The sequence below is a fragment of the Ambystoma mexicanum genome, chromosome 7q (genome assembly GCF_040938575.1).
Source record: "Ambystoma mexicanum isolate Mex_15411 chromosome 7q, UKY_AmexF1_1, whole genome shotgun sequence".
Lineage (NCBI taxonomy): Eukaryota > Metazoa > Chordata > Amphibia > Caudata > Ambystomatidae > Ambystoma > Ambystoma mexicanum.
Window position 1 is genome coordinate 1,011,460,767 of NC_090941.1, and position 13,189 is coordinate 1,011,473,955.

General features: G+C 44.0%; 1 protein-coding gene across 2 annotated transcripts in view; it reads right to left on the bottom strand.

Annotated features, from left to right (window-relative positions):
* The window catches only part of ATG16L2 (autophagy related 16 like 2), a 920,492-nt gene that overhangs the window by 315,071 nt on the left and 592,232 nt on the right, over nt 1–13,189 (bottom strand). For both annotated transcript variants that reach the window (XM_069640243.1, XM_069640244.1), the window contains exon 12: nt 2,240–2,311. In XM_069640243.1, the coding sequence (XP_069496344.1) occupies nt 2,240–2,311 (72 nt within the window). The remainder of the gene's footprint in view (nt 1–2,239; nt 2,312–13,189) is intronic.

Here is a 13,189-nt window from a genome sequence, read left to right on the forward strand (position 1 = left end):
AGGTAGATTTCAGAATCACAGATGGCGCTTTTACAGATTTGAAATCACAGAATGGACCCATGATTTCTATGCAGTTCTGGTCAGGTTGAAATGATTTAAATAAGATTATTTTAGACTAAGAGATTAGTTCTGTACAGTTCTTAGACTGGATACTCATGCCTAGTTTGGACTGGAATGGACCTCGTCACAGATCTGGTCAGGTTTGGACTGCACTCTCGCCACCGGACGGTCAGGCACTGGTTCTGTTCACAGCGTGGCCTCTGGTCTGCTATCGGCACTGCACAGCGGTCTGGTCTGGGTCTGACGGGTTCTGGATACAGCTCTGCTTTCTGGGTCTGGATCTGGCACAGGGTTCTAGCCAGAAGCAAAACAGCTCGCCCGGCTATTGAATAGTTTAGTTAGGTTGCTGGATTCTGAGGCCTGCTGAGAAGAGTTCAGTTTGTGGATTAGGCCTCTGCTCCTCCAAGGTTCTAGAGTTTTGGTTCTGGAGTATGTCTGGAATCTGGAGCCGCAGGAGTCTGGAGTCTTTGTCTGGATATGGTCGGGCAGCTTGCTGCATAGGAATCGATGAGTAGTGGAAAAATTAGTGTGCCTATCTGGGTCTCAGCAGTCTCTTTTTATGTCTTTCCAAAGGGGGTGTGGAGACTGACTTTCTATGCCCAACCCACTAAGGATTTGATAGGATAGAGGATTCCCTGTGACCTGACTGGAGAACGGAGTAGTGAGTCAGAATGAGTCATCAGGTATCATCTTTATGGCTGAAGGAAAGAACATTCCCCTTTGGTTTCTCAAGAAAATCAATTTTTCATAATCAAACATGCTTCCCAGATACACAAGTTGTTGAGAATACATATGTACATCACAAAATTATTAAGGTAGGTCTCTGTTCAACCCCGATATTTCTAAGAGCTCGGGCTCAGAAATGACAACTTATTCGCGATTTTAGTGGGTTTCGCAATATTAGTTTTGCACCAAATCTTACACAGAGGTACACCCCCTCTCTGGGCATATTACAGTAAGTTTTCAATTTTCAAGTATAAACACAGTGTCTACAATATTAATAAATACGGGGCTTGGCCTCAGAACATCCCACGGCGTCCAACTTCATCTTCAACTGTGAAGTGAAGGTGTCATTTTAGAATCTCAAAATTGTACATTTCTATCAGCTGGTTACAATTAGTTATCAGTATTCTTATAAAACATATATTTGCCTTCACTTCAGTACACCCATTGGTTTGTCCCCGCCCCTAGAAACTTGCCTTGACTCAGAAGTCACATGTCTTGTTTTTCCTAGAGCAGTGTTGACAGTTACACCTCAAGTCAGCATATCCTATTCAGCTGAAAGAATTTATTGTCTTGTGTTCCTGCTAGCATACCAGGGTGCCACTCTCCATCTGATTATCAGGGCCATGCGATTTCCTGCCTTGTTGCTGAGATGACCAGGTGTGAAGAGTTCTCATAGAAAAGCAAGCCTTTTGAAGTCAGCTTACTGTTTAGCTTCTGAAATACAGGTCTCCTGTCGGAATTTAGAACACCAGCGGCGGTCAGTGGCGAGCACCGGTACTGCACCTATTTTTGACAGCTGTTTTACCAGTAAGCAATCCTCTAAATATACTTTGTTCAAATATAGATACACTTCTGTGGGCCTCAGATTCATGTAGATTCTTGCGGGAGAATGATGTTGACCCCCCCAACAAGGAGGTGGGACCTTTTTAGTGGTTTTGGTGAGCCATGATTTTAGCAATTGTTGACATCAAGAAAATGAATTCCCAACAGCTTTGGGTTGCTTTTAGCAATCAGTATTGCTATTCCCAACTGGTTTCAGGCTACTGTGTGTGTAGCCCTATGGTGGTTTTAGGCAGTGACCTCCTGTGCTCACTAATATAGGCAAGCCTATTTTTCAGATTTTTACTGTGCGTTTTTGGATGATTTCTGGCAAGCCACTCTAATGTTTCTGCTGCCAGCAATGTTGTACGGCTTGGATGCGTGAGTGAAAACATCCCACAAGGTGAAAACATACCATCTTGACTGAAAAGGTGAGGAGCGTTAAATCAGTCAATATTGGAAAATATTGCTGTATATGTAACTCATGACCACCTACATACCAGAAAAAACCATTAAGGCATAATTAAAATATCAGTATCATGGGTAAAATGAGCCACCTATTGGGCAGTCACTATGTCAAACACACGCCCATGATGTACACATGGACATCAATAGCAATTGAAGAAGGACTTACTTTGGGAAGAGTGCAGTTTATATTCCACAGGTGCGCTGCTCGTTCATAGGATGCAGCCAATATGTAGTTCCCCTAAAGAAAAACAAACCCATTATACTCAGAGTAGCGCTGCATGCACACTGAAGGATGGCATGATAGAAATACTGAACAAGGTCACACTAACTAAGCTGAGAAAAATTACATTGAGGACACGAAGGGAAAAATAAAGAAATGTATTAAAATGAAGTGTCACAACTGTAACAAAAGACAAAACAAGGATTTTCAAGTTTATGTTTTTTATAAAACTTGCCAGGTTATTTTTTTATAGTGTTCCTTGACACTTCACAAGCACACTGTAGGGTCTTCTTTTGTGGGTTAGTCCCCAGGGGACCTTTCCATTTGTTCTCCTCCTTGTAACTTTCTCTGTCTTTTCCCCGGGGATATGGTGCCCCACCCACCCTTGCACACCCAGGGATATAGTGCCGTGCTCATGAATCCGCACCTTGGGATATAGTGTGCTGCTCACTAATCCACACCCCAGGATATGGTGCCCCACCCACCCTTCCAGAACCAGGGATATAATGCACTGATCACTAGTTTGCACCTTGGGATATAGTGCCCCGTTCACTAATCCACACCTCGGGATATAGTGCCATTCTCACTAGTTTGTACCTCAGGATATAGCGCCCTGCTCACTAGTCTGTACCTCGGGATATAGTGCCCTGCTCACTCTCCCAGGGATACAGTACCCTGCTCACTCTCCCAGGGATACAGTGCCAGGCTCACTAGTCTGCACTAGGGATATAGTGCCCTGCTCACTATTACGCACCTCATTATATAGTGCCCTACTCAGTCTTCAGGGCCTCCACCCCTTTTTTCTCTTATCAGGGCCACATCCCTTTTCCTGCTCTACCTTCGCCTTGGCCAGAGCTGCCCTTCTTCACCTCCTCTCTGGGCTTTACAATCTGTTCTTCAATTCCAGGTTTTACAACTAGCCCAGAAGTCTTCCTCTCAATGGGTCTCACACTCCGTTCTTCCACTCTAGGTCTGTAATAATCTTCATCTTGAACACCACAACTCCCCTTTTCTGTATCTCTGCAACACAAAACTCTCTTCTTCCCTTCTCTTGTAAAATGGCCCTTATATAGAGCTTGGACTGACTGGCTTCCCACTGATTGACCAGATGGGTCACAGGTTCGCTCTGGGTATGCTGCATGGCAGGGATGCTTTGTATCTGAGTTCATAGGGGGATGTCGCCACCTTGGATGACACTTCAGCCTGCACTTGTTGCTGGCTGTGACGGAGCTGCTGGTTTGTTCCCCGGTCTTAGGCTGGGGAGTTTCTCCTTATCTGAATTTCTTTTTGGTCACTGGAGATTAACTGGAGACAGCTGCTGCTGCACACCTAGGGAGACCATAGTCAGGTTCATTTGGCAAAGTCAATGTGGTCACTTCTGTGTTATGGTATTTTCCACAATAGGATGTTGGTGTGTTTTCTGGGTATCTACTGGCAATCATGCTTTACATTATTGTTGTTTCAACTTTCTTTGGGCACCAAAACCATATGCCAAATCGCTTACAGATATCTCACCTCTTCATACATATCAAGTTACACTTTCCAAAACACAGAGCCAATGTCATTTTCAAATATGTGCCCTCAGCTTCAAATGTTTTAACTCTATAGAAGAGGGGAGGAGCGGATATTATTCCGCATTTGATCTCAGCAACTCCGCATTCGAGGTAAGGCTTAGGTTGCTAGTTCTAAAAAATAAAAATAAACCCCCATGTTTTACATAATAGGTAAGTATTGTCACAGATGGCTTCAAGAACATTTTTATTTGAAGAATCGTAAAGAGTCACAAGTTGTAACAAAAGACGAAACAAGGATGCTCAAGTTTATTCTTTTTATATAATTTGACAAGTTTGTTTTATTTTAGTCGTGTTCCTTGACACTTTACAAGCACACTGTAGGTTCTTCTTTTGTGGATTAGTGCCTAGGGGACCTTTTCTTTTGTTCACCTCCTCCTTCTTGTCACTTTCTCAGTCTTTCTCAGGGATATGGTGCTCTGTTCACCCTTCCAGCCCAAGGGATATCGTGCCATGAGCAACATGTTGGTCTCTAGAGTTTGGCAACTCCACTGGCTAAGATTCTGCCTGTCTGGTGCCGATGGCCAAAAGGCAATTTCGAACTATTTCACTTTGGGAACAATCTAGCTAGTTCCTCACCTAGGTCCCCTAGGTAGTGTAACAAAGTGAGGTGCCTTCAAGACACGGATGCCCCACTTGGTCCTTATTTTTCACAGCCTTGTACTTCTCAGCCATATGTTCTATGCGTCCTCCCCCTTCAGTCTATCTCTCCTCCCTTTCTACCTCCCAATCTCCTCAGTCTCTGCTTCTTCCCTTTTGTCCCTCTGGTGCTCTCTGTACTCCCACTCTCCTCTCTGCTACTTATTTCCCCTCTCCATGCTACTATTAATGCTCTGTCTTCCATGCACTACAACCCTCCTTTCTCTCCACTATGACTCTCCCTTCTCTACACTACGTCCCTCCCTTCACTGCATTACGACCCTCCCTTCTCTGCACTACGACCGTCCCTTCTCTGCACTACGACCCTCCCTTCTCTGCACTACGACCCTCCCTTCTCCACATGACTCTCCGTTCTCTGCACTACCACTTTCCCTTCTCCGCACTACGACTTTCATCCCTCCACACAGTACAACTATCCCCTCCACACTATTCCACTTCATCCACACCTTCTCCCTCAGTCACTCTCCTCTGACTTATCCAGCCACGTTCTCATTCCTTCCCTACTCTCCCTCTACCAGCCCCATTCACAGATCTTGAAGGCACATACAAACCACTTTCTTCCAACAACTAATACCTCACGTTGCACACTCTTCGAGGATTCATCTATGCTCTTCTACACTAACCTTCCTCCTCTTGCTCGCTTGATCCTCCGCCTGCTCTCTTGACTTCACCCAAATAGCCCTGTGTGTGCCCCTTTTTATACACCCTCTCCATTGGCTCTTTCCCTCACATGGTTCCGTGGGCTAACCGCTATCTTTCCTTTCACCAGGGGACATGTTACATGAGAGCAAACACATAAAAGGGGTATAAAGCCCTTGCCGTTTCCCATACGGAGGTCTGTTGGCTTCAGGCAAGGTGATCCGCTGTAATCAAACACAATATTCCAATTCGTATTAGGGTTCTCTGGCTTTTATTTTGCCTGTTTGCCAGGCGGACTGCTCTGTAGCCTTTTAACAGGGAAGGTGAATGTCTGTCTGATTTGCATGGTGCGCAGAGGTTGCTGGAACGTGGTGGGTCCGCTGATTCGCTGTATGGGTTGTCCTGAGGTACAGCAGCTCCCAGTTGTGTCTCTCCTGGTCAACCTGCTCACTCGTTCTTCCACCGTTGGGAATGCTGGATCTTGAAGTCCTAGGGGACGAGAAAGAAACGGGTCAGCATCATGTAGTACAGGCATGGTGCAGGAAAAGGTGGAACTCACTTCATGCAAACAGGCATAAATAGAAGGCACGAAGACTAGGGGCCTCTGGTGAAAGCTCTGATAGGAATCCCACCCCAGGTTTTGAGGGGTCCCCATTCCCTTTTGACTGGGTCAGATCACTGACATGGTGAAAGTATACAAACTGCATCATGACCCAGAACTCAGCAAAATCCCTACTCACCTTTTTTAGAAGCAGATCAACTTTGTGATCTCTTAGCTCTAAAGAGGAACACTTAGAGGCTTTTCCCAAATTCTTCTTGATTCGCTCTTGTCAGGAAAGTACTGCGCCTCCGCTTTCTGTGTTTGAATATTGACATTCAGCTTTATCTGTCGTGCCATTCAGCATAGTTTCATTCTGATGAAATATCTAGGCAACTCTGGAGGGCAATGCTCTTCACAAGGATTTCTTCATCAAACTGAGTTAGCTGAAATCACACCCAAAAGCAGCTGGTGAGGCATAGATTACGGATGATGAGAGGAGTGTCTCCATCTTTTCTAGGAAGGCAAGGAGGGGTGCAGTGCATTCATGGTCCATCTGTTATTTTAATGTTTAAAGTGCAGTCATAGCACAAGAGCAGCAGTACACAGTACAAAGTGTGGTTAGCCAGCATTTGGGCTGGCATCTTTTAGCAGTAGCGCAGTTCTGTGAGTTGATATCTATCTGTCAGTATGCGCATTCATTGGGATTAGTCCTTGGTCCGGTCCAGTGGTCGAAGTGGGCAGGAGCGGTTGAAACTTGTACTTCAGTGCGCTGCACTGAACATTCCCTTAAGCAGAAGGTGCATTTGTTTGTGGCTTTGTATTGTATGTTTGCAGGGGGTGTGGCGATGGGGTTGTGGGGAGCGGGGCAGGCCAGCAGGAACGTAGTTCCACTTCTTCTTTTCATGCACTTCGACCACTGGTCAGGTCATGTTGAAAAAGACATGCTTTGAGAGATTTGCAAACTTGGAGCATTGTGGGGGCATTCTGAGCCCATAATGGGATCAAGTTCTAGAGGGAGGGTGGGGTGACAAGAGAATTTGTTTTTGCTGGTCCATCTTTATTGATGAGTTGTGATTCGAGGCGGTTGGTCAATTTGCTGCGCGTGGAGTGTGTGCCACCAGAGCTCATCTTCCATGTACGCTGGTGTGCTACTCGTGAATGCTGTGTAGATGATCCATGCAGTCTAGAATATTATGGTGGCCTGGCGAATAAGCCACTGTAGTTCACGTAGGACAGGGGTGATTCGGTCCAATTTCTGCACACCTGTAATAAGACGTGCTGCAGCATGGTGGACTGCTTTCAGGGGAGCCAAATGAGCAGCTGGGAGCCCTGTCAGGAGGGCATTTCCCCCCCATCGATGTTGAAGACCACAAGCGCCTGCACTATGGTTCATAAGTCCTGCGGCAGGGTGAAGGGTTTCATTTTGTGAAAGGTGGAGATTTCGAGCCAGGCCGTTTGGTCCTTCTTGGCTATGTGTTTCTGAAAACACAAGCTGCTGTCAATGGTGAAGCCTAAGGATTTAGCTGAATCTGATAGTCGTGGATGAAATCCTTCTAGGTGCATATCATTAAGCCATTGTTGGACAAGTTGTTGTTTAGCGCGAGGAACAAGGAGGACGTATTCAGTCTTGGATGGATTAAGGTAGGCAGTCGACATCCTGCCCTGGGTGATGGCTAAGTAATTGGCAGATGACTGATTTCCTGTGAGCTTTTTACTCTCATGTACACCTGAGCATCATCCACGTGTTGGTGGATGGCTATATCGGTATCTTTGAAGAATGTGCCCACAGTCTCTATGTAAAGGTTAGAAAGAATTGGGAAGGAAATGGTGCCTTGGGGGACTCTGAAGGAGACTGGATGTTGGATAGAAAGCAACATGTTTTTTCTGGATGGCTTGGTGTCTGCCCCAGAGGTAGAAGGTAAACCAATTCCGGACAGTAGCAGAGAATCCCATCCTGGTTAAAAGGGACAAGAGGAGGATGCGGTGGACATAATTTATATTCATTTCATGGGTATAGCATTAGCAGAAGTAAATCATGATGTATTCAACATAAGATGAAGAAAAGATTCTGTACTGATGTGGACGCCAGTCTCTTTGGCCAGAATGGCTACTACTGAGCAATGCTTAGGTCGGCCAGTCACAGCAGAAAAAATGTATAGTGATGCAGACCTACCTGTGTTGAAGTTCAAACTAAAGATGTATGATGTCCAGTTGATGGCCATCACACTTCATGTGGATAAGCTGCCTGGGTAAGATGACCCCAGTTGCATGAGGGTGATATGAAATGGTTTTCGGAGTAAAATGTTTGTGCAGTATTATCAACAGCAATTGCCACCTTTAATGTGTGTGAAGAGACTTGCACACAGTAGCTCTTTCACATCATTACTTATCCCGTTGATGGTCTGGACCCAGGTTAACTGTTAAATAGTGCAGTCATTAAGTCGATTTTCACTAACCCTATAGCTAGGTTGCCCCACAAATTCACAGCTTTGTTAAGTGCTGTGGTTTACATCATCCTATGTCATCAACTGAGGAATAAAGGATGAGCTTATGAGTAGGTTCCAGCAAAATATGAATAACAGGGCAAGTCAAATATACTGGCCCACTCACTTTGGCGAGCAGATTTCATGAAGGGTACTCAACCTTGCTGGCATGTACAGGAATATTTGAAACGTGTATATGACATTTACTGCAAACCAACTTTGTTTGCAGTAAATGGGAAATAAAGGTTTCTTTGTGCATGACTGACCTTTCGTGGCAGAATTGCACCAAATATTAAGTGTGCTAATGGCAACATCCACCATTTTACAGAATGCACTAGTAAATATTCTGTTACCCATCAGCATTGGGCGAGTGCATGAGTGGTGAGAAGGAAACAAAATATTAAGTCAAAGCATGCCTGCCACTGGGAGAAATACTTGTTTTGGATGACCAGGGATGATGCCAGTGTTAGTTTAAAGTTTTTGACCTTGAACCAACTGCCATGGCCTCAAACTGCCGATTTTGGGGCTTTATCAATAGAAGATTTTTGCGTATGTAATGGAGGGACCAACTCAGCTACTCTCTTCTTGTGCAGGCTCTAACGCTTCAATAATAACATTATATTTACTGTTTTCTTTAGTGGAATGCCCGTGTTTGCAAATACCGGAGTGCAGAGCCCTGTATATCAAATCATGAAGTCTATCTTTAAATTGACCCCAAAGTTGACTTGAAAAACTTGGAAGCCTCTAGGCAATAAACCAGTAGTGCCATGCGACATGCAGCCTCCTAGTCAGATTTAATGGAGGGACTGCATGAGCGGAATAGCCTGTCTTGCATATCTATGTGAAAGTCTGGAGGTGGAGAGGTGACTTTAGTGAACAGTCTGGTTTACTAAACAAAGCTTTCCCTCAGAGTATGGTTGGCTTTTTGAAATAGTTGCATCAAAATTATTTTTTTAAAACACGATTTCGTAACGTAATAATGAAATCCAATTGTAAAAAGTGCCCAAAAAAAGAAACACACATATATATATATATATATATATATATATATATATGCTTAGATTGACTTGCTGTGCATAAGCCGACATCTAGTGGAATCTGCAGAGTATTACAGTTTGTTTTTCGAAACTCGAAAATGGACGTCGACACAGGGCGTGCCAGTAATACTATCCCTAGTGTGATGTCCACTGTAGCCATGATCCCTCACGCGTGTAGGACCCTCAGATTGTTTTTATATATATATATTGGACAGAGGAATAGCGTAACTAGAGGGATGGGAGGAAAATATTTTAGTTTCCTAAATTCCACCAGAAAGTGAGCGAGCAGATAAGGCAAATGCACAAAAATTATATGAATAATCCGCCTCACTACCGTGAGGGGGTGTTTACATTCAATTAAAGCCATAGAAGTAAGTATTATGCATCAACTTCTTTAGTACAAACTCTAGAAGCAAATAAAAAAATCTTTTTGTGTAAAAACAACCTTTCTTCAAACACACAAAACGTTAGTTGCAGGGCTGACCCTAATATAAGATGGAGGGAGGTCATGCCCTATAATCCTACAATAAACCATGACTGTGAACTATATAAGATCTTTTCTCTGTGAGGAATCTGTAATGAAACTCAAGTTAGCCATGATTGTGGTTAAAGACTTTTATTGAAAATGAAAGGGTTAGGGAAATGCCTCTCTGACGCTGTTCTAAGATGAATTTCCCTACCTATACCAAAAACTAAGGGTCTGTCTGTGTCAGAATGTCCAAAACAAAACTGTCCTGTGTCCAACATTCTATTCTGACCCTCACACTACAAACTAAATTCTAAAGTAAAGGTGGAAATGTCTTTAACCTTGAGTGCTTTAGACAAGTGTTCATAAAGGAAAAATAAATGGCTCCAACACAAAGGTTCTTCAAGGATAAAGGTCTTTGCTCCAGAGGGTGGTTTCCTTCCCCAGGATACCTCTTTACTCTATGATGTATCACAAACAGTTCCTTGAGTCTTTCTTGGCCAACAACAACACTGACACACAAGGCTGTTTGGCTTTGTAATTCTGTCTCTTTCAGGAAACCTGGTATAGTTTCCTGCCAGGGTTTTGCTCCTTCTCTCCTGGTTAACACAACACTTTTCATAGTCTGACTATTTCTTCTCAGGGATTCTTTAAATCTTGTAGATTTTTTTTAACTGCCTGGTATACTCTCCTGCCAGGGTTTCTTGTATTCACATACATGTAATTGCCTGGTATACTCCTGCCAGGACTTCTTGTATTCACACACTTGCAATTGTCTGGTATATTCTCCTGCAAGGATTTCTTTTATTTACACACTTGTAATTGCCTGGTAAACTCCCATGTCAGGACCTCCGTTCGTACAGGGTATCTGCCCTCTCCCAGAATTGCACATATACTTTGGTGGACAATGTATCCTCTTGATATATTATCCTGTCTGGGTTTCCCATGTACTTGCACTGTATACATTCAAATATTTGCAAGGGTTTTGCACATAGTTCAATTATCCCTTTAACAATAAGTTATTTCACTTATAACGTCTGTGTTGCTCTGTTTACAATTATTTCTATTCGATGTAGCCGACGATACGCCCCGGTGTTCCTGCTGTCTCTGGGTGGACTCACCTGCTTTTATTGGCGTTCCTGGATTCTCCCGTGGTCAGCTGGTGAAGGTTTTCCATCTGCTTCCTTCAATCAACTGCTTCCGCTTCGTTATCCAGTCTTTCGCGGCTTCCACTTGACACGTCTGTTCGTTCCACGCTCTGGTAAGTGAAGCACTGTTTTCTGTCACCTGCAAACGCTCAGGAGTCTCTTGTCGACTCCTGGTGTTCCCGCAGCATGTCCTTCTCATGCAGCAGCTTCTCTCATCTTGGTCGGTGACTACTACAGCGCTCGCTGGGCTTGTGGCCTCCTTCCCTCTGCATTGCTTGATCCTTCTTCCTATTCCCAGTAATTTGGTAATTATGATAAAATAAGTACATTTTTGACAATTGTCTCGAAAGACTAGGGTAAACATTTATCAATGGTTTTCAATGGCAAATCTGTCCTGGATGATTGATAGGTAGAATTGGAGAAGGTGGTTTCATAAGCTTTACAAGGCAGAGCAAAGTTGGAAGGTTGGCCTATAGGTCTTGGGGAAAGGTTTTCCCTATTCTTCATAGGAGGATGAGTAGATGTACGACAATAGGCCTTGAGGGTATTAGATATGGGAGGGCTATCTTTAAAGGAAAATGGGGGATACCATGTCTCACCCGATGAAATCATGACATCTCCCCAGAGGGTGTCACCTCCCATGTGATCCTCCCTCATATAGCACCCCCAGGGTCAGGATCAGGTAGCGGCTGCTGTACCCTGGCCAGATGGGAGGTTGTCACCGCCAGGAAATCAATGATGACTCCATCGGATACATCACACCACTAACATGTTATACTCTTCTGAAGCTGCACAACGTCCTCTGCCACTGCAAGGAAAACCCATGAGCAGACCGCGTTACGGCATTGATTCAGAACCCATTTTATTTTTGCAGCACTTTTTGGCAAACATTTTTGCTGAAAAAAACATCAAAAACTATGGCGGGGGCATATAAGGGGTAAGGTGGGGTGGAGTACAGGGAAAAAATATTAGGGGACGGGGATCCCCCACCCTCAAATCAAATAGATTTCTAGTGGCAAAAAGTTTCGTCAAAAAGTGCTGCGAATAAAAAAAAAAACGTGTTGAATGAACATAGAACCGAGACCGCAACCCATCCGGAAACAGAGTCTAGGGATTGGAATCTGAGAGGGCCACCATTCGAACCTGTGAAAAATTTCTATCATCTTCCTCACCCTGAAGCTGCACCAAAAGCGAAAAACAAGCAGGGTCGGTGGGTTTTATATTACTCACCTCTATTAATAGAATCTAAACCCCCTCTCACGTTAGTGAGGGGAATTATTCATTCTATGTCAAGAACGAAGGCTTCCTATTATGTAAGTTCAAACCCCTTGCAACACATTTACTGCTACATGTTCAATGCGTTTGTGATAAAATGCTTTGAACGTTGACTCCTACGAGCAATCAGCTGCTTTCAAGATGAATTCTAAACTATCCACCAAAAAGGCAGATTTTAAGGCCATGGCCACTCTTACCGAATCAGCTCCAAACGATGAACTGTCAGAACCTGCCTCCTTCATAACCCATCTAGCTAAAGTGGATGGAGACACAGAAACGTGAGGCTTACGTTGAGAAATAAGCAGCTCAGAGGTACCACGAGGCCTGATTAAAGCAGTTCTGTGCTCAAAACATTTTAAACCCTGCACAACAGTTTGTGATCCTCCTGAAAGGAAAGATAATTTTAATTCTTCTGGTAACAAAAAAACGTGGCCCCACCTGGAGAATACATTGTATTATCTACATCCAAAGCTTTGACATCTGACACTCTTAAAATCAAAAATCAAACATATCATCGTGAGCTTGCAACACAACTGTTGCAAAGTTAAATCAACATTATCTGACCAAGCTTGAAACAACCTGAACACCAAATTAACATCCCATAGAAGCAAATACTTAACCTTAGGGAGAACTTTGAAACATATAGAACAAAGAACCTTCTGTACTAGGATATATTTTCAGATGGCTCCTCTTTAACTAAAATATGCCCTGCAGAAATGGCTGATCTGAACCCATTGATAGCATTGTATGCCTTACCCTCCTTGAACAAGACAAACAAAATATTAACCACCTCAGGGAGATGCATAAATGGGAATGATGTGTTCATCCATGCACCAGCGCACTCAGCAGGTCCATGTGGAGGAATAATCTGATCTGGCTGAGGGTGCCCAAGAGACTTTGATAATCCACAAAGCGCCCTGCAAAAGACCTTGGAAGCACCAGGACGACCTGAAATCCTCCATACCCTGAGGGATAAATTACCCTGAAGGACCAGATTGTGAGGAAGACCCACAGGGTACATTAAAAAATAAAGGTGAAGATGGAGCAGCCAGGGAAAGTCCAATGTCGGCTCCAAC